General features: G+C 32.6%; 1 protein-coding gene and 1 long non-coding RNA gene across 2 annotated transcripts; one reads left to right on the top strand and one right to left on the bottom strand.

Moving 5' to 3' along the window:
- Positions 1–8,664: 8,664 nt before the first annotated feature.
- LOC11420057 (glycine-rich RNA-binding protein GRP1A) lies at positions 8,665–9,803 on the bottom strand. Its single transcript, XM_003606868.4, has 2 exons — positions 9,626–9,803; positions 8,665–9,326 (listed from the first exon to the last, which is right to left on the bottom strand). Exons 1-2 carry the CDS (start codon positions 9,737–9,739, stop codon positions 8,868–8,870), a joined length of 573 nt encoding a protein of 190 aa, XP_003606916.1. The 5' UTR covers positions 9,740–9,803; the 3' UTR covers positions 8,665–8,867.
- A 9,534-nt stretch (positions 9,804–19,337) lies between these two features.
- LOC112421404 (uncharacterized) lies at positions 19,338–20,893 on the top strand. The gene is made up of 3 exons (XR_003011727.2): positions 19,338–19,919; positions 20,123–20,181; positions 20,565–20,893. It is a non-coding gene; the product is annotated as an uncharacterized lncRNA (long non-coding RNA).
- Positions 20,894–20,938: the final 45 nt, after the last annotated feature.

The following is a 20,938-nucleotide window of genomic DNA, read 5'->3' as shown; positions in this document are numbered from 1 at the left end:
TTTTTTATGTCACTCCAACCACTTATTAAAGTAGGATTATAGTAGTTTTTGTTCAGCTGTAGCACCAATGTCGATCCATCTTCAAGTATAATGTTCCATTTATCTATGAAATCAGCTGAAAATTTTTCAACAAACATTGGGTCGACTTCCATTTAAAAAATTGAAGAATGTATATAAGATATAGAAGGAACTTGTGACAAAAGATGATTAGCAATTATAATAAAACTTAAGTTATATATAAGTAAAAGTTGGAATCTGGAATGATAATTTTATTGCTGAGAAATGTTCCAGTGGTCCTTTTTGGATCATTAGTTGAACAACATCCATGATGATAAATATTTGTTGGAGATAATAATGTTGTAGTATATAATATGTTAAGTATTTATGATATATATGGTGAATGAAACTTTTAACTATATTATATAATAATATAGAATAGTTTGATGCACTATATTATATAATACGATGATAGAGTACAATGGATGAGCTAAATCAAAGTATATTTACTTGTGCCATGCCATATAAACCAAAAACTTCATGTTAGATAGAGGGAGAATCAAGTTTTTGGAGAGGAGGTCTGCCTCCGAAGAAAGTTGTGAAGATCCATATGATTGGGTACACAGAAGTTGGCTTTGGGACTGATTTTGTTCCTCTCGAGGCAAACTAATACAAACATAATAAAATTAGTTATATATTGTTCATTCATGTAAAATAGTTATAGAATTGTCATGATAGCAATAACAAACCTTCCCTTGAAAGATTAATCTCATGAATGTCCTCATTGATGTACAACTTTGTGAAAGTATAAGTATTTGAAACACTTAGTGGGAAGCGTCCTGTTATAAGTTTGAACAATATAAGTTAGTATTATAATATCAGAACTACATGTAGGAAACACATATGGTGATAGCTAACAGATGTAGGGGTAAAACCTTCTTCCTTGATCTTGGCATACTTCAGCATCACAACCACGGATCCACCTTCTTTCCTTTCACTGTTATATTTAATGAACTGTGCAGCATATTCTTCCCATAAAGTGCAGTTAATCGAAATGTCACTGCATGATGAGAGTAGTTATGTTACTACCATTATAATGTACATAGTAAAGTTTATAAAATAGCTGTGATATTTATAGTTTTCAAGGGAAAATGTCAGTTGACAACCAAAATTCCTCACCTAAGGTCTTTCATAGTAAAGTTGACCTGGAGTTTTTTCCCAGTACCTTGGTTCAGTTGACAAAAGCCCATTTTCTGAACAACTTCAATGGCATCTTGAAAGAAAAAAAACAGGGCAAGATTCTTAGAAACAAACAAATAAAATAAAATGAATAATAACAATTTATTATAAACAACAATGAACTCACTAACTAAAATATCAGGTTTCCATTTTCCAGATATAATTTCAGCAAACGGCTTGAATTTGGTGTCAGATTGAGGAACATCATGAACATTGATGTCTTCAGCAGTAGTCCCACCGGTCCATTTCAAAAGAAACTTATGTTCTGAGGCTTTGAACACTAAATCATTGCTAACCACTTGAAAGTTGCATAAAGTGTAAGTAGCGTTTTCTTCTAAGATTTTGTCATAGGTGGCTTTGTATGTCGTAGGAATAACAACTTGTATGTCCCTACCCTAAGAAGGAAACAAACACACCATTATATGTTAATAAATTAAGAGTGAATAAATTAGTGAAGCAAGGAAATAGTAGCATGAATGGAAATATATAATAAGTGTTATACCCTGATTTTGGACCTAAAAATACTCGTTCAAATTTCTTTTCTAACACTGATATTTGTCAATTCGCTGTTGTTTTACTCTGAATCTTTACTCTCTTTTCATCTGCATATTTTACTGTCTCTGTCTCAAAGTACGTTCAAGCTCGATTTTCTTGCATAAAACTATTCAAAGTGTCTTTTCTTGCATTACAAGTCATTTGAAAACTCTCTGAAACATCACATTACTTTTCTTGCATTTTATTTCAGAAAATCATACAAAAAGGGTATTTTTGATCATTTCCTGCAATGGAACCCATTTTAGTCCTTGTGATTGTCTCTGAGTCTTTTCAACTTGTTTTATAAATCATTGTTGAGTCTTGGTTAAAAAAATCATTTCAAAATTGCATCTGAGTCAGTTTGAGTCAGTTTAGTCCCTAGGGGCATTTTGGTCTTTTCCCATCAAAATTTCGGCAGAGAGGTATTTTAAAATACCTCATTTTTGTAGATGGTTCATTTTAGTCCTTTTGTTGATTTTATTTTAGGTTTCACTTTACATTTGGTCAAATTACCAATTTTAATTCATTTTATTTTTAATTGCATTTTAGTCCCTCAAATAATTTCCAGAATTGCATTTTAGTCCAAAACTTTTTAAATTTGCTTTTTAGCCCTTTTTCTTATTTGCTGTCCAGTCCTTCTTTTTTTTCTTTTTGCAGAAAGGTCCCTAAGTCCAAAAACAGGTGGTCTTCTCTCATTGGTTCAGAAACACACATGGCAGCTTATAAATAGAGCACAGTGCCACACAAACCCAGAGATCACACGCCACATCACAAACATAGAAGATCTTTCTCTCTCCTTTCAGTTAGGATCAAAACGGAAAATCACCAAGAACAAGTCAAAAAACCCTAATTTTTTTTCCAGAATCAAAATCATCAACAGATTCATCGTTCCTTTTCAATTCTCAGAGATTCATTGGTGAATCTTCATCATCGAATTGATTCCACTGCAATTCAAGGTGCGAATTCCTCACCGGAGGTGAGAAACTCAAGCACCGATCACAGAGTTTGAGGGAGAAGAAGAAGAAGGAAAGAAACAAGAATCTGAACCGGTGAAGAAGAAAGAAGAATCAAACCAGCAAGAACACCGATTTATTTTCGGTTTTCACACAAAAATCAACAAACAGCACCAAGATTCAAGTTTTCCAAAGATTCCAGTTCAAGGTCTCCAATCAAAATCTCAGGTAACACTGAAACCGAATCTTTCTGCCTTAAAAAGTATCAACAAGGATGAAACAGTGTAGATCCATAAGAGTTTGAACGGTTACATTCAAAAAACTACAAAACCTAAAAAGTAATTTTCAAAACCGTAACACAAAATTCAGATCTACGTTGTTTCAAGCCTTGATTGTGAAAATCAATGTTAGATTCGTGTTTAGGGTTTAGAGACGAGAAGAACGATGCAAAAAAATTGAATTTCTGGTGAGATTTTAGGTTACCGGAACCTGGAGATCTCGCCGGAGAAGATGAAGTTTCCGGCGGACCTATGAAGGTTCCGGCCAGTCTTCATCTTCTCCGGCCGTTTCTTTCAGAAACCGGCGGAGGGAGAGAGGAGAGAGGCGAGAGCTTCTCTCACTAGGTGAGAGTTAGAGAGAGAGAGAACATAGAAGAATGAAAAAACTGGCGTGAGCTCGTTTTTATAGGCCAGTGAACCGGACCGGTCCAAGACCAGTCCAATCCCCTTCATTCCTGGCCGTTGGATCTAGGGTTTCCCTCTCTGGATCAATCCAACGCTCCCTGTGCATCCGGATTTATGGGTTTTGGGCTTGGGCTTGCAGTTTGTTTGTTTCTGCGTTTTTTTATTTTTTGCTACTTGCACCTTGCTGTATTGCTATTTGAACCCCTGCTTGCTCAAATTTTCTCTCAAAAATTCTAGAAGAATTCCTATTGTTTTTAATTCATTTTTGGTATTTCTTGTGATGCTTTTACACATTGAAAAACTAATAAAAAAATGTATGTGATAGTTCTTGATGTTTTTTTTTTACTTTTTAATGGAATTTCTTGTGAATTTTTCGTCACATTGTGTTCATGGTCTTGGTGCATGATATGAGTGATTAATATGCAATTTCATGATGAATATGTCTCTGATCATATGCGTGTTTTACTGTTTGTGGATGTGAATTTTCATTTTTTTCTTGTTTTGCAAGTAATGTATGTTTTTGTCAAGAAATAAAGTGTAAAATATCTCTATGAATGTGTTATAATGCTTGGCTTGAATGTGTCCTTGTTATTATCACAGTATAGCTTAAAATCAAACCTCTTTAAAAATTGCTATGGTGAGAGAATTATGGGTCATGTGCATGTCTAAGTGTTATAACAAATTTTAGGTATATTTTGCCATTTTATTTCACTTCATTGCTCTTTTCTTTTTGCTATCCTATTCAATATTGTTTACTTTTTCTTACCATTTTATGCCTCATATTACTAACCATTTCATTTCATGTTTCATCCATCTCATGAGCATCTTACCTTTTTCATCTCAATTTCTCATAGTTTAGGCTTTCTTTTTACCTTTTAATTTCTATGTTAAAATGTCATGTAATATTTTAGGTAGTTTAAATTTCCTTTTAATTTCTTGCAAGACCATAGAATGTAAACTAGGGTCAATGTAACGGACAATGGACTTTAATGATGTACACCGACACAAGCACTGACACGCACACACGTTGCATGTTTACCGCTTTAGATGTATGCTTAGGAAACGCGATACTTAGGAAAAAATATCAATTTTCCAAAATAAGCAAATTCCATCACTTGAAATTTTTTCCAAATAAACCTTGGAGTCAAAACTCCATTGAATTTTACCTTTTATTTTCTTAATCAAACTCAAACGAACTCTAATTCCAACTTAGACTTTTTAATAACAATTGAACCAACCACTAACCATTTTCTTCTCTCATGCCTTTAAGGCCTCTTTCTCTTCTTCAAAACCATTTTTTCAAAATTTAAAATCAATTGAAACACGCAAAAAAACATTTTTGAAAGAGAACTACATGGAGTTTGATCCCTTAAAAGGGTATGTAGGCATGAGGTTAAAACCTCTCCAAGTCCAATAAAATAAAACTTCAAACATTTTCCTCCCTCCATTCTTAACATAATCGACTTCTTTTTAATAAATAGCATTAAAAATAAAGCGTAGACATAAAACTAAGAAAACGGCTCCTATAGAGTACTATAGTCATTGCGGGTGCCTAACACCTTCCCGTAACGAAAACGACCCCCGAACTTAGAATTTCTAAGGGTTTTCTCAATTTTGCCCTTCCCAAGAAAAAATAGAGAATATCAAAGATTGAAAGGTTCAAGCCTAATTAATGACTTGATACCCCAAAATCGTGATAACAATAAGACCTTAGCATCAACAATAATCATCTCCAGATGTTCCTTGCCATCCTTAACAACAGTCCACTTGTCTTTGACTCTAACAGTTAACTTCCAAAAATCTGACTTATCTGTGACATCACCAATAAACTGGCATGGTCTTTCCATTTTTCAGATCTACTTGATAAACAGAAGATTGTCAGTATGTTTGGCAAACTTAAACAAACACAACATATGTTTGAAAGAGAAAAAAAAATTGAAAACAGATAATAGAGTAAAAAAAGCAGATGTGAGTATGGAAGGCAAACATACATATAAAAGAGTATAAACAGAAAACCTAACAAAAAATAGATCATAAAGTAAATGAGTCATAGAAAAACTTTAGATAGGAACATGTATCATTGTTTTAGGAAGAACCAATCAACTAAAAAAATAGAAGAGTAGTTTACCAGATTCAAGATGAGAGAGGGGCGTGAATGACAATGTTTGGTAGTAGTGTTAAAGTAAGATAATAGTTGAAAGTGAGCTCATAGAGTATGTTGATTGATTGCTAGCTCTTAAATGGATATTTGAACCAAAAAATGTACTTTTCAAATTTCCCTTTAAAAAGTAATGAGTTCAGTTTAGTTTAGTTCCAATGGTATGGCAAGTTAGATACATCTGCAGATAAAGTAAACCAACTGTTATGTTTCAGTTAGATGTCATCGGTTATCCTTAAGTGATGTCATCCAATTAGAAATGTAAAATAATAGACCATATTTACCCCTAAATTTGGGATTTTTACATTAAAAGGGAAAAGGGCATATTGAGGTTTTCCACAACATGTTCTTTTCTTATATTAAAGGAGATAAATTTACAGGTTTGATACTTGCATGTGATGTAGAGAATATCCTTCCTAAGATTCTTGGTCGAATCATGTGTTTTTTTTTAAAAAAAATATTCAAATTAGTTCATCGAAATTGATATCAAAGAAAATCAAACCTAAAATCTTAAGTGAATCATGTGAATTTTTTTAAGGGGCTTTTCATATAACTTGTGACGATTTTGTTTTTTTTATCTTATCTTCCTCATGAAAGTAGCGATCATTCATCTCTATTTCATCTTCCAGGATGATTCACTAAGTTTCAATTTCTCCTTTATTTCTTGATTTGTGTTTTTAGGTTAGTTCTTGAAATAAAAAAGTTGGAAAAGTTGAATTGAATCATGGAAAAGATTTTTATTCTTGAACCTTCATCTTGGGTTTACATCATATAATAAGAGAGATATATCCTCGTCCTTGTTGTTACAACTCAATGATTTGATTATGAATTTGAATTTGAGTCGCTACACGTTCCATCATGTATGTGTTTATTAGTTTACCCAAAAAAAACGAATGTGTTTATTAAAGTATTTATTAGCCACTAACCTGCTATAAACAATTATACAAATATCTCCAAAAATGACATTAATTGGGAACCCAAATGTTATTCCCCGGTGAAATAGTTCTGGAAAGATTTTACTTGAATGCTTGATTTTTATTTCTAAGACAAAAAAAATAAGGTTAACCATGACCTTAATTTTGCTCAAGTTTGATGTAAATTAAAATATAATTGAGATAATAGTCACTTTGATCTATGAAAATGTAATAAGTAGCTACAATAGTCTCACATTGTATCAAAATTTTAAAATAATTTTTAGTTGTACATTTCGTTAGTCAAAATAATCTTTCACACTGAAATAGCCCCTCAACACTTACATTAACTCTATTCGTACAAAATTGCAATGACAATAACTAAGGATTAATTTGGATAATAACTAAGTATATCGACATGCTAATATGACAATGTTAACGAAACATTTTAACATAAATGATTATTTTGACTAACATCGTACATTATCAGATACTATAAAATTTCAATACATCGAATGACTATTACGACTTCTAATTACACATTCAAAGATTAAAATGACTATTACTCGTTTACTCCAATATAATTCCATGTTCGACGGTCATCACACTTCAGCAGTTGAGCAACAAGTTGTCCATCCAAAATCTTGGCCAATGGTATCGTTGAATATTTGTATCAACGGTGTAATTATAGACCAATAGTTGTGCATTTTTGATGTCACCGTGCTAATAACATCATCTAACTTTTTATTGATGCCAAAGTTTATTCTCTTTTTTACATAACCAATGCAAAACAAATTAACTCACTGATACTAACTTTAGAGAGAATTGAATTTTGTCAATTACCGTTTTTAAATTTTAAGAATTGAATTTTGTCAATTAACGTTTCAAACATTTTATTTATTTAATTTAGAGTCAATTTGTTATAGTTTATTTTGAAAAAATCAAGAATTTTTAAAAAAAAATATATGCTACAATAGACTATTACAACTATTTTTTTTAGCATTAATCTATTTCGTGTGATGTTTGTTTAATAGCTTACGTTATTTTTTTATAAATTTTAAATTTTTTGTATTCTACCAACCAATTAATTTGAATATAAAATGTTGTCATTTTCTTTACAAAAACGTTGTCATTTTCATCATTATCATTCTTTTTTCTCAAGATTTATCATTATCACATCAAAAAAAATATTTATCATTATCCTTTGGCATCTCATCATCGTACTTTCTAAAAAAAAACAAAAAAAAAGAAGCTCATATGATCGTATATATTAAAACATTATTACCACAAAAAAAAATTAAGAAATCTAACCATATACTGCTAAAAAATCTGGCCTCTTTTGTATGTGTTTGGCAACACATTTTGAGGCTCCAAATGTGTTTTACTATTTTTCAAACGTCGTTTTATCCTTAAACATGTTGTTCGGATGAATGAAACGTGGTTTTTGTCTCAAACATGGTTTTGCTGAAGCTCAGATTCGTAACTTCTACAGAGGAAAAACGTGGTTTCAGCCTTTAAAGATGATGTGTGACATGTTTATCATCCTATTTTACCCTTGCTTTCTTTGTAATTTGTTTTCATATTTTAAGATCTGCAGCCTGCTTTATTGTTGTTGTGACAATAGGTTGAAGAAGATGATACATGAGCTTTTTGTTAGGTTTAACTCACTGGCCCATTAAATTTATCATAGGATTTTTTCTTTTATTGTTAAAAAAAGTTAAAATAATTTAATGAAACTAATGTAAATAAAACAATTTATAAACATATAATTTTTTTTACGTATTTCTTGATAAATTATGAAGGAAAATAAACAAAGTTAAATATAAAAGTAATGTAATTTAAATTGGGACCTATTTTGATAATTTAAAAACAATTATGATTCAAAATATACAAACAAAATTAATTCATAAGAATTACTTTTAAAGAAATGGATTCAAACATAAATCAATTCATATCTAAATCACTTCTAATCAAAAGTAACTATCAAAATCAATTCTTCCCACCACCATATCAAACACACTTTTTTAAAAGAAAGCCGGCCTTTGGTGGTTATAACATTAGACTTATTATAAAACATTTTTGTATTAATTCTGTTTTTGTTGCCGACGAAAAATAATACCCTTGCGTATCACATGGAATTAAAATTCCACGCAAAATTAAGAGTAAAACCATAAACAGAGAACCAAGAATTTGTTGAATCCAATTTTTCATTATCCTTTTCAATCAATCGTTTATACAAAACCAGATTCAGGACCAAAAACACGACAAAGCAAAACTAAACCATAACAGAACAAATATCATAGCCAAAACACTAAATTCAACCAACTAAATCAAACTAATTCAACATGACAACATTCATAATCATAAACCACCAAACTGAAGACCTAATTTTCTAATCCCTCCAGTTTCCACCGCTATCAGCACCACCACCACGAGAGTAGCGATCACCGCCACCTCCACCACCATAACCACGGTCACCACCTCCACCTCCATATCCACGGTCCCTACCTCCACCATAACCACCACCACCTCCACCACCATATCCACGATCGCCTCCTCCCCCATAGCCTCCACCACCACCGCTTCTGCTGTATCCACCATCACGACGACCACCGCCTCCTCCATATCCACCACCGCCTCCTCCATAACCACCGCCGCCACCATAACCACCGCCGCCACCACCTCTACCTCCTCCACCACTACCACGGGACTGAGCTTCATTCACAGTAATATTCCTGCCGTCAATATCCTGACCGTTCATCTCCTCAATTGCATCTCTCATCGATTTCTCCTCAGCGAATGTCACAAAACCAAAACCTCTTGATCGTCCAGTTTCACGATCGTTAATCACCTAAACAAAACAAAAACAACAAAAATTCAGATCCATGACAAATCAACATTCAACAATCAAAACAGATTCATAAATCAAAAAAACCGAATAGTAACCGATCGATCTTCTCCTTTTGTTAAAAGATGAAGATGAACGTACCTATTGGTATGAGTAACAAAAGAATCGAATCAAATGATATAGTAACAGAATCACAATCACAGTAACAGAATCAGTAGTAACAAACAGATCAAGTAACAGAGTAACAGAACAGATCACAGATCAGAATCGAAATCCGAATCCGAATCAGAATCCGCACGGACCTTGGAATCAGTGATTTCACCAAACTTAGAGAAAGCTTGCTCGAGAGCTTGGCTATCGGTGGCCCATGCAAGACCTCCGACGAAGCAACGGTACTCAACATCAGAAGAACCCATCGAATCGAATTGGGGACAGAGAAGGAATTAGGGGAAAAGATGAAGGAAGATATTTTCACAGTGAACGCAGAGGGGTGTTTATATAGGAGAGGAATTGTTAACTAGGGTTATGGATTGGGTTAAAACTAGGGCTACGTGGAATCATATACTGATTGAGTCTGATGTGTGGAGTCCACCGACATTGTTTTTTGTGCGCCGTTGGCCCATGCTTGGAATATTCCTTTAGATATTTTTTCTCACTAATTTTTTATTTTTGGCAAGTATATATTATTTTTTTCTCAATAAACTTATTTTTTAATTATCCATTCTCACTCAGCCAATTTATACCTATTTTTTTGATAGAAAATGTTTTTTTAAGCAACAAACTTAATTCATTTCATTAATGATAATTTTTTCAATACAATTGGTATGAATAAACGAAATTAGGTAAAAAAATATAATAAGAATTTTGATACAATTGGTATGAATAAACAAAAAATTCAGTAAAAAATACAACCGCCTTAACTTAAGTGCAGACACCTCATTGGCGAGATGTGATCTATGAATTCTAGCGCCGTCAAAATATGTTAACCGACTATTCGGACCAAAATCCATGTCAAGTTCAGACTTTTCAAGTTCGACCAAAAAGGTTCGGATGATAAACGGGCTAAAAAATGTTTAATTAATCTCAGCCCTTTGAGGGATACGAGTTTTTTCGGGCCGACCAGATCAATTAAAACTTTTATATATTTTTAAAAATATACACTTTTTAGTTCACACTTAAAAAAAATACACAACAAAAATATACACCTAAAATTATGCATGTTATATTTAATTTGGCGAGGCAAAAATTCAAATATACAACAAAAATATTAGTATACTAAAATTATGTTAGCATGTAGAACTAAATCTGAGTAAAATCAAGCAAAATTTAGAATATGATTTTTTTTAAAGTAATAAAACGTGGAAGAAGGCATCTATAATAAAACTCAAGCAATTTGATTCAAGTGGTTAATAAGCTCAATCAAAAGATAAATTGTTAAGGAGAGCCTGAGTTTGATTCCTGGTGAAACAATTCTTGATCAAATTTTATTCTAATTATCAAGGATCTTTTTTCCTTAGAACTAGAGGATTAACACAATAAATAAAAATCCATGGCTAAAGTGAATAAAATTGATAGTTCAAAAGTTACATTGGGAGTTGTAATGAATATGATTTCATCAATTTGAATAGACGAATATCATTTTTTTTTAAAAAACAAATGATGTCTAAAAATGAAATGATAATTTTTTTTTTTATGTCAAATCCAAAGCAACCCGACTCGACTATGATTGAATATAAGTCGGATCAACGAGTTCGACTATGAGTAAATATTTTTAAAAAGATTTCAAAAAAAAATATTTAAGTAAGTATTATAAGTTATGATACGTGCGGAGGTTTTGTGTTAAAAGAAAAATTTAAGTTGATTAAAGGCAGACTAAAATCCTGACATTAACATCATACTCGAAATTTGAAAACCATAATTCTTTATGTTTAAGAACGCATTTCATCTCCGTCAAAAAAAAAGAACGCATTTCATCTCTGGATTTAAAAGATGAATTTAGCGCATAAGAGGAGCTTCATTATTTATCTACAAAATTTACACTCTTTGGCAAGAATAAATTCTAGCATGCATTGAGAGAAATCAAGAATATGCTGATTTGGAGAGGGGGATGCTAATAACAAATTATTTCATGGAGTTTCATCTTCTAGACGTCGGTCTAATGCTATTCACTCTATAAATGGTAATGGTCATAAAGTGGTAGAAAATTTTACTTTCAAATCTTTGAGTTTGGTGCAAGGAGTTTATCTTTTAAAACCTTTCAATCTTGAGGAGGCGAAACAAGTCATTTGGCATTGCGATAATTACAAAAATTCAGCTCCGATGGTGTTAATTTTTGTTTTATCAAAGAGTTTAGGGAAGATTTTGAAATCAATTTTATGCGCTTCATTTAAGAGTTTCATTGAAATGATAAGTTGGTGAAAGGTATCACCAACATTTTTATCTCCTTTGTTCCTATGGTGGATAGCCCTCAAAGACTATCACCCTTGTATCCCTTATGAATGTTTGTATAAAGTGTTGGCTAAAGTCTTCGTTAATCAATTACGAACGGTAATAGAAATTGTAATTTCTGAGGAGCAATCAACCTTTGTTCATGGTTGCCAAATTACCAATGGTATTTTAATGGGTAATGAGTTAGTGGATGAAACCCGCAAGTTGAAAAAGGAATTAATTATATTCAAAGTTGATTTTGAAAAGGGTTTCGACTCGGTGGATTGTAATTATTTGGATGTTGTTTTGTTAGATTTAATCAATAAGTATGTTAACGTGGTGTGCTATAGGACTTTTGTTATTGATGCATGTAAACCTACAGCACCAACCACCATCGCAATGTCCCAATTTTCTTCCATCTTTGCCAACGTTAACTTGTGGTGTGGTCAAAAAGTATGGTAATGTGGTATTAGAGACTTCAGAAAACAAGATTAATAAATTGAGAAGATCACAAGACTTTCTTACATGAGATCTTTATTTTTTGTTTTCCCTTTCTTTTCATGATTTAGGTTTCTGTAATTTCTATAAATTTGTCAAACCTTCAATTTTCAAAAACATAGTTAAACAATCGTGGTGTAATTTTGTGAGCACCTTGTTGATCCTTGTTGCAACTCATTTTGTAGGAACTTTTCCACTCAGCTCAACAATCAACCCATTATTTGGTTGGACTATTGATTGCATTGCAACTCAATAAAAAAGAACATGAAACAAACTCTCCAGGGGCACCGTGGGATCTTGAAGAGAAAGAAGACGAAATCACATGTGGTGCCTTACCTAAGGATTTTTTTTAATTTGACTGGTGGAATGTTATGATCCCTTAGATATATTATGTTTAACGGTTGAGATATAGTGTAAGTCTTATAACTTGTCTCATGACTTAAGGATGATGTTACGCCTTTGATATATATATATTTTTTTGAAGGAACCTTTGATATATATTATAAAATCATAAAATTGTTTTGATATCTGCTTGTATAGTCTGTCAATAGTATCCTGGCCTGAGGACTTTTGAATCTAAGGTTCTTGCTTCGTAATGGGTAGCCTAAGAGTAAGAGGAATGTGGTTGATAAAAACTTCGTCGAATTTTTACATGAGTGCATTGATTACAACTTTTTCCTGTAACCGTGTATTCTTCATTTCTTCTCTAATGAGTTGTGCGAGTAATTGTGGTTCAAATAAATGCGCAATCAACGCAATACAAACCACTTGTGTGTGTGTTTTTTTTTCCAACACATTCATGGTAATCTTGAAAAAGATGGTACTGTTCTATTTTTGAATGAAACAATTTTTGTTTGACTTTACTTTGGATTAACCTTTCCTCTAAGAATGGGAAGGTTAACACACACAAAGAACAATGGTATGATTTTTTTTAGTGATTAATAAATTATTTTGGTGACAGAGAATTATTAGTAAGAAGATAGATAAGAGATTAAGAGGTCACAAAATCACAAAACTCAAAGTTACACAAGCGGAATATTGTTTAAATGGTTGAGTCTTGATAATGATTGTATGGTTCTCTTGGTTGGTAGTTTTGGAATGGACAGTACGGTTCAAATGGTTGAAAGTATAAAGGTCAAAAGGTTGGTAAAATTTGACAAATCCTTGTGTTTTGTTTCAAGTAAATATCCAAATTCGTCTTTCAATTTGTCGAAATATCACATTAGTTTCTGAAGTTGTCAAATGTCAATCAAATTAGTCTCTCCGTTAAGTTGGGATATTAACGGTGATGACGTGTTCTGTTAACCTCTCACAAGGCTTGTCATGTCAGATGTCACACAAGCAAGGATTAATTTGGCCGAAAGTGACAAAATTTCCAATGACCAAATTGATTGATTTGCAGAAAATTGGATTCCATAATTTGCAGAAGAATGACTGTTATACTATAGCTCTTTCTTCCTCAAATCTATAAAATTAGAACCCTAATTTATAATTTGTCATCTAGAGTTCAAAATCCCCAAAATTTCTTCTGTTAATTGATGACAATGTTCTTCCCCAATTCCAAAAACTCCAAAACTTTATTTTTTTTTTATTGAATTCGAAATTCAAAAATCCTCAAAAAAAAATCTCACTTTGGTGTTCAGGTTGAATCTGAAATGATGGGTGGTAAGCATATGAGCAAAAATAGTTATCAAAGTCGGTATTCATCCTCAAGCTCTATGTTTAATGGTGATGCGAGAGTACTTGATTGTTGGTGTCCCAGAATTTGAGCTTAGGTTGATTAAGTATTAAGTATGAGCTTAAGTTTAACATGTTACTGTATTATACTAGGCGTGTGTAATGTTGTTATGAAAAGAGGTTGAAGATGAATCAAAGCAACATTTCTGTCAAAATATTTTCATCAAGTTTGTCATTAAATTATTTGTCTATTTCAATTCGATCCCTACATTATATAAAAATATCATCAAATAAGTCCTTGAATTTGTTATGTGCAGAACAAAGTAAAAAAGTAAAGAGACGCGGATTGATTCTTAAAAATACCATCAAATAACGCATAATAAGTCATTAAACTACAAGTGCAGAAGTATTTATATATGCAAAAAAGCAACTCAACTATGGGGCATTAATGTAACGCCCTAATTATTTATTTAATTAATTTTAAACTATGTGGAGTATATATATATTTATATATGATGGTTTGGTGATTTATGTGGAGTATATGCATATGCTTATATTTATATGTATGATTTTGGGTGATTTATATGGTATATTATTTTATTATATGGTTTATTTAATAATAATTAAAATAAGTATGAAATATTAATTATTTTGGTGTTTGGGGAATTAATTGGAGTTATTAGGAATTTGGGGGAGTTAAGTGTAATTAGGAGGGAGTTACTCTTAAGTGGGAAGTTAAGAAAATAGAAAGTGGGAGTCAGAAACAGTTTTACGTGAAACCAAGCCAAGGAAGAGAAAACCAGGAGCAAGAGAGAAGAACCAGAGGAACCCTTTTTGCGGTGCATTTTTCATTCTGAATTAAGGTAAGGGTGGGGTTTACTTCAATGGTGTAGAATTTAAAGTCTGATTTTGAGTTTAACAGGTTTTGGTAGAAATTGGGGATTTTGGGTTTTATGATGAAATTGTAGTTTTGAAGTTGTAAGCATGAATTTGATGTTAGAAATAGGTTCTAAGTGCATACAGAAAGTTAATTTGCATCTGTAAACTGATTTGGGGAGTGATTGGAAGAAAAATGGGATTTTTGGGTAAAACCAGTTTTCTGCCCGTACAGAAGTTCATCGCTCGCCTCGCGAGTAGCTGTGCTCGCCATGGCGAGTGAGCAACTTCATAGCTCGCCTCGCGAGCAATCCAACTCGCCATGGCGAGTAGCCCAGATTAAAACCTGATTTTTGAAAAGTTGTTATAAGATGTTTTGGGGATGGTTTAAGGTACCTAGATGATTTTAATGATGAATGGTGGAAGTTTTAGGTTAGAAAGATGAATAGGGAGCTTAGAATTGGAGTTTGAGTGAGGAAATGTCACTTTTTCCCGAGAGTACCTGATTTTCACTCGCCTCGAGTTCGCCTTGAACTCGCCATGGCGAGCTAGTGTTTTGTGAACTCGCCATGGCGAGCAGATGTGCTCGCGAGGCGAGCTAGTGCAGTTTTGAGTGCAGTTTTGCTTGCTTGATTGATAAGGTTTAAGTGTTGTTGTTTAAGCATAATTTTATTTAATTATACATCATTCTGAATGGTTGAATCTCTGTTGGATGTTGATTGATGATGAGGAATGCATTGTATGTTTTAATTATTAATCATACATGTTGTATTAATTGGAGTCACATGGAGTTGCATTGCATGGTCAGTTGTATGTAGATATACACAAGTAGGTCCATTGCATATGCATAAAACAGCGGTGAGGGCTTCGGTCCTGGAGTACTAGTTGCTCAACAGCGGTGAGGGCTTCGGTCCTGATGAATGCTTTAACCATTCAAAAGCGGTGAGGGCTCCGGTCCTGATTGGTACCACATGCATAATTGCATTTCATTAAGAAGTCTAAGATGGTGTCTTAGCAGTGGTCATGTCATTTGCATGAGTCTTGGTTGTTGGTTTCAGTTGTTATCTGATAGATGATGTTGGTGTTGAATATGTGTTATATATATTTATATTCACTGTAATTATGGTGTATTGTTGATGTTGTTGTTGCTTGTGACTTATACATATATATGTTTACAAGATAATGTGTTGTTGATTAGGGTGTTAGATTCATTTGATGATTTTTAATATCTATATTTATTGTTGTGAATCTCACCCCTTCTGCTTGAAAACGTTGCCCTTCCTATGGGTAACTTGCAGGTGATCCTGAGTAGTTGGTGGTGGCTCATTGTCGTGTCTAGGGCTCTGATACGTGGGATGGGAGCATTTATATTATTTTATTGTTGTTTTCCTCCTATGTATCAATTTTTGGAACTTAACGATGGGGCCCTTTGTTGTTTGACTTTTGTTGTTTAGGCTTAATGTCAGGATATTGTTGGAGATTTAAATTGTTGTGGTTGTTATTGAAATGCAAAACTTTCCGCTGCATAATTATTGAAGTTATGAATGATGTTGAACTAAATAGTTTTATTTTCTATTTAAGAATTTTGAATTTGCAATGTAGCATGCCCGTTTGTGGAATTACTCTGATGTTTATATGCTATTTTATTGCTTTGGGTAACGGGGTGTTACAATTAACAAGTCATAAATCATGAATTATGGTCAACAAACAGTCTGAGCTGCAAGGTACATTGATCAAAGTTTCATGATTATCTTATCTCACGCAAATCGTTTACCTGTAACTTTTCAATATCCTTATGAAAAATTAATCACATCGGAACGTTTCCGCGGTTGAATCCATTTTGAATTTGATAAATGCATTGCTTGTGAAGTATGTGTTCAAAAGAAACAATTGCTAAATTGATATTCGAAAGAAACAGTTGCTAAATTACAGTATTGATTTCGAAATTTGTATTTTTTGTGGTAACTGTATTGAATATTGTCCAACAAATTGTTTATCAATGACCGAAGAATATGAACTTTCACAACTTTTGATCGTCACCAATTGAACTATAATCAAATTCCTTTGGCATTCCATGTTCTTAAATATTACATAGCCAAAAAAAAAAATCCAACTAGAGGATAATTTTAAACAAATCCAAAAGCATAATTTAAACAATTTGTGGAGCACTAACTCTCGCTCATGTTCGCTTAGCTACTGGTGGAAAGGCACCTAGGAAGCAACTTGCAACCAAGGTGAGTTTTTGAATCCATCATATTCATAATCATTGAATGTTATTTGCATTATGGTGATTGAATATATTTGGTTAATTTTTTTGGTTTTTTCGGTTCCTTTAGGCTGCACGTAAGTCTGCACCCACTACTGGTAGAGTTAAGAAACCACGTCGTTTTGTTTAGGTTAATCTTGGTTGGTAGTCTTGGGTTTGGTTTATGTCAATCGTAGGTGCATATTTGGATATTTAGGCATGATAAATGTTCGACAAACTCCTTTCATATTTATATGAAGCTGAACATCAAACGTCACAATTTGTCCTTGTGCAGAAAAAAAGAGTGTAGTAAAATAGATTGCCATTGTACACTTGTCCTCGTGTGGCATTTAACATGGGAAAGGGTAAAACTTTTCCACCATGGAAAAGTTATTTGATCAAATAAAGTATACACATTTATCATAGTCTCTCAGCACCATATTATTCTTCTACACCATCTTCAACACTATTATTTCTTCTTCATGCCTCACTAACCCACCACCACCAACATCAAACCTGCCATCCCAATATCGTTTTTTTTTTCTTCAGAACAATTAAAACTTAAACATGTTTGGGACGGAGTATGTTTTTTCTTCCAGAAGTATGTTTTTCAACCTTCAATTTGAGTTAAAACTTTAGCCTGTATGCCTTTCTTCCTACACCGGCGAGCCACCGCACGCCACCTTGGATGAGTTTCCGGTCACCACTTCCGGTTGGAATTAAAGAGAAAACTTCTTCACTCGTAAATCCAAACAAACTGTAAAGACAATTTCATGTGATAAATGCTACTATCCCTGCCAACGTACACACAATCCATTCAAGATTCTTGCAAATCTGAGACAATGTCTCTGTGTTTTAGTGGATGAATGAATTAATAGAAAAGAAAGTAAAAAGAATCAAAACTAAGTTATTATTTATAATTGATTCTAGGGTGAGGGCTCTATTAAGTCCCTCACCGGTGTACCGTTTAAATTGACCGTTAGATAAAAAAAGGGTACATGATATCTTTAGTGACAAACCACTGGATTATGCTTTTTCTCTCCCCCTTTACAACCAATCACTCTCTTTGCAGCTGCTCTTTTTCCATTCACTCGACACAGCCTACATTTTTTTTTTGGTTTAATACATGATTTGGTCCCTTAACTTATTTTTTATTTTTATTTTGATCCTTTAACTATAAAGTGTCTCAATTTGGTCCCATAACTCTTCTGTCGTTTACCATTTTGGACACTTCCGTCTGTTTTTAACACTAAATGTCTAAGGTGAACCAACATTATAGGTGGTCCACCATAGACCTTACTAAGTTTTTTAATTTTAACCATTTGATATTTTAGTTAAAAAGAGGATCGTTGGATTGTGCATGTCTATTCTATCTTATAGTGTACCATTTATTAACTAATTTTTCCTCCATTCTTCATCCTCCTCTTAATCATCTTCAACATAATTTTTCCTCCATTTTTCATACCAACCCAAAAAAATTTCTTCTTTCTCCTCATTTCTTCCTTTTCTTTTTCTTTCTTTTTTTCCTCTTCCCCTCATTCTCGTTCTTTCCCATTTTTCTTCTTCTTTCCTTTTCGTTAATTTTCTTCATTAACTTAACAGTTTTCATTTCTTTTTCTTTCCTTTTCTTCTTCTTTCCCTTTTTCTTTCCTTTTCTGGGTTTTGAATTCATTTAATTAACTAGGGATACAACCCGTGCGTTGCACGGGTTTGATTAAATTGTTTTAGTTGATGCATCAGATCATTATTTAGTTATATAAAAAAAATGTTGGACATTTTATATTTTTAAAATAACATTATTTTAGCAAATATTTAAAGTAAATGATACAATGATATCAAGTATATTAAAAATTGAGTTCTTTAATAAAAAAATTGATTCCATCATTAAAGATTATATTTGACCGCAATTAAAGTTCTTCAGTTCCAAAAAATCAGATGTTTACTGATCAAAAAAATAAAATTAATGGTTTGTAGGTCCATATTTTTAAGGTAAAAACTTGGACTATCACAAAAAAAAAAGGGTAAAAACTTGGATGCATTTTTGTTAGTCGAAAATATGAAAAGGGTTTTTTTTTTTTTTTTTTGTTTTTATCAAAAAGTGTTATAATTTCATACTGAAGTAGTAGTTGATTGAATAAAAAATAAAAAGTTATTAATAACATATCTAATCAAAATTAAAGAGTAAGATTTTTAATTTTTTTGTTTAAAAAAAAGAAGGAAAAGTTACGAACAATATAAAATAAAAAGGAATTTTTTTATATTTAAACATAAAAGTGATTTTGAAAGAAAAGAGAACACAACTGAATCCCTAAAAACGTGAATTTTTTAAACTCCTTTCAACCAAGATGAACACGGCAATCCTCGATAATTTGGAAAGGCAAAGCAATTCTTCGAAAGCCTATATGTTTCAAAAAAAGCAATTCTTCTTAAGCCTATATTCTTGATAATCGTTACAGAAATTCTTGAGTTGAAAGTTACATCCTCCCCATCAAATTGAGATTTCGAAAGCCTATATGTTTCAAACAATCCATCTCCTCCATGGACAACAATTCGCAACCTATTATTCGTTTTCTGTTGATGCAGCAAATTTTCCTTTGACAGGTTATGGTTCTTATCTCTACGTATTATTTTGACCACTTTCAAGACATCGTTGGATCGTTCCTTTTTATCACTACTCGTTCCAAAAGAATGATGTTGATGAGACGAACGCTTCTTTCTGACACCAATAGAAGCAACTTTCTGCAGATAATCCTCAGATAACACTTTGTGCCTATTTCTGATGCCAGCAGTGTTATTATCCGAGATGGTTCTTCGTTGATGTCGAGTGAACGAACGACGGTTCAATCGCAGAACCGTTGAGCACCGAGAAGAAGGTGATGTCAGTTGTCTTCTTCTTTATCTTTTGTTCTTGTTTGTGGGTTTTTTCGGTTGAGGCCCAACTTGAATCCGGTAGTGAGATCGGGATATTGTTTTACACATTTTTTTAGTTATTTTCAATTTTGTTCTCGATGTATTCTTAATTTGTTGAACTCTGTTCATTTTTGTCAGTGTTGATGAATTGTGTTATTTGTTTTAGGTATGTGAGTTCAACTATGGAAGTTGTTTGGCAATTAGCAGTGGAACACATCATAGACGGTACATTGATAAATTGATATGATAATTTTAGTCATTGATTCAACACTGGTTGTTCATTTGGAACCATTTATGCGTAAATTTGATATTTTTTTTTTTTTTTTGTGGTTTTGACCATTAATAAGTTTTTCCACCAATGAAACTATTAAAATGGTTATATTAAAATGTAGAAACTATTAAAATGTAAACATTTGAATATTTTGTTCTTCATCTCTGGGTTAGTTTCCGTTGAGCTGTCTGTTGAATTCGTTACCGAGTTCGGCGACAATCATCCTCCTACTATTGTTGTACACATGTTACTTATATTAAATTTTGTTTTGGATTTAGTTTCAATTTGTTGAACTCAGTTCAGTTTTGTAATTGTTGATAAAATGTTTTTTTTTTAGGTATGTGAGTTAAAGGATCGATAGTGTTTGCCAATTAGTAGTGGGCTGCTTCGTATAAGGTACATTGATCAATTGATATGATAATTTTAGTTATTGGTTTAACATTGGCTGCTCATTTGGAACCATTTATGCTATTAGTTGATGTGTAGATAGAAACTTACGGTTGTAACCATTAATAAGTTTTTTCACCATTGAAACGATTCAAATGGTTATTGTTGTGTTTGTAGGATTTTACTTTATTAAGGTTCTGAAGTTTAAATTCTGTTATAAAAAGTCCGATTACTTGGGATTCGCGGTTATTATTGTAAAAAATCAATGGTACAAATCGAAGTGTGTTAGTTAACAATGAATAACGTAGTTGCTAAAGTTATTGT

The sequence above is a fragment of the Medicago truncatula genome, chromosome 4 (genome assembly GCF_003473485.1).
Source record: "Medicago truncatula cultivar Jemalong A17 chromosome 4, MtrunA17r5.0-ANR, whole genome shotgun sequence".
Lineage (NCBI taxonomy): Eukaryota > Viridiplantae > Streptophyta > Magnoliopsida > Fabales > Fabaceae > Medicago > Medicago truncatula.
This window is presented reverse-complemented; position numbering and strand designations above follow the sequence as displayed.

Excerpts from the sequence above, each read along its gene's own strand:
- LOC11420057 (XM_003606868.4), bottom strand. The coding sequence starts at position 9,739 with ATGGGTTCTTCTGATGTTGAGTACCGTTGCTTCGTCGGAGGTCTTGCA. Across the intron at positions 9,327-9,625 it reads GTGAAATCACTGATTCCAAG|GTGATTAACGATCGTGAAAC; the intron begins GTCCGTGCGGAT and ends TGTTTTGTTTAG.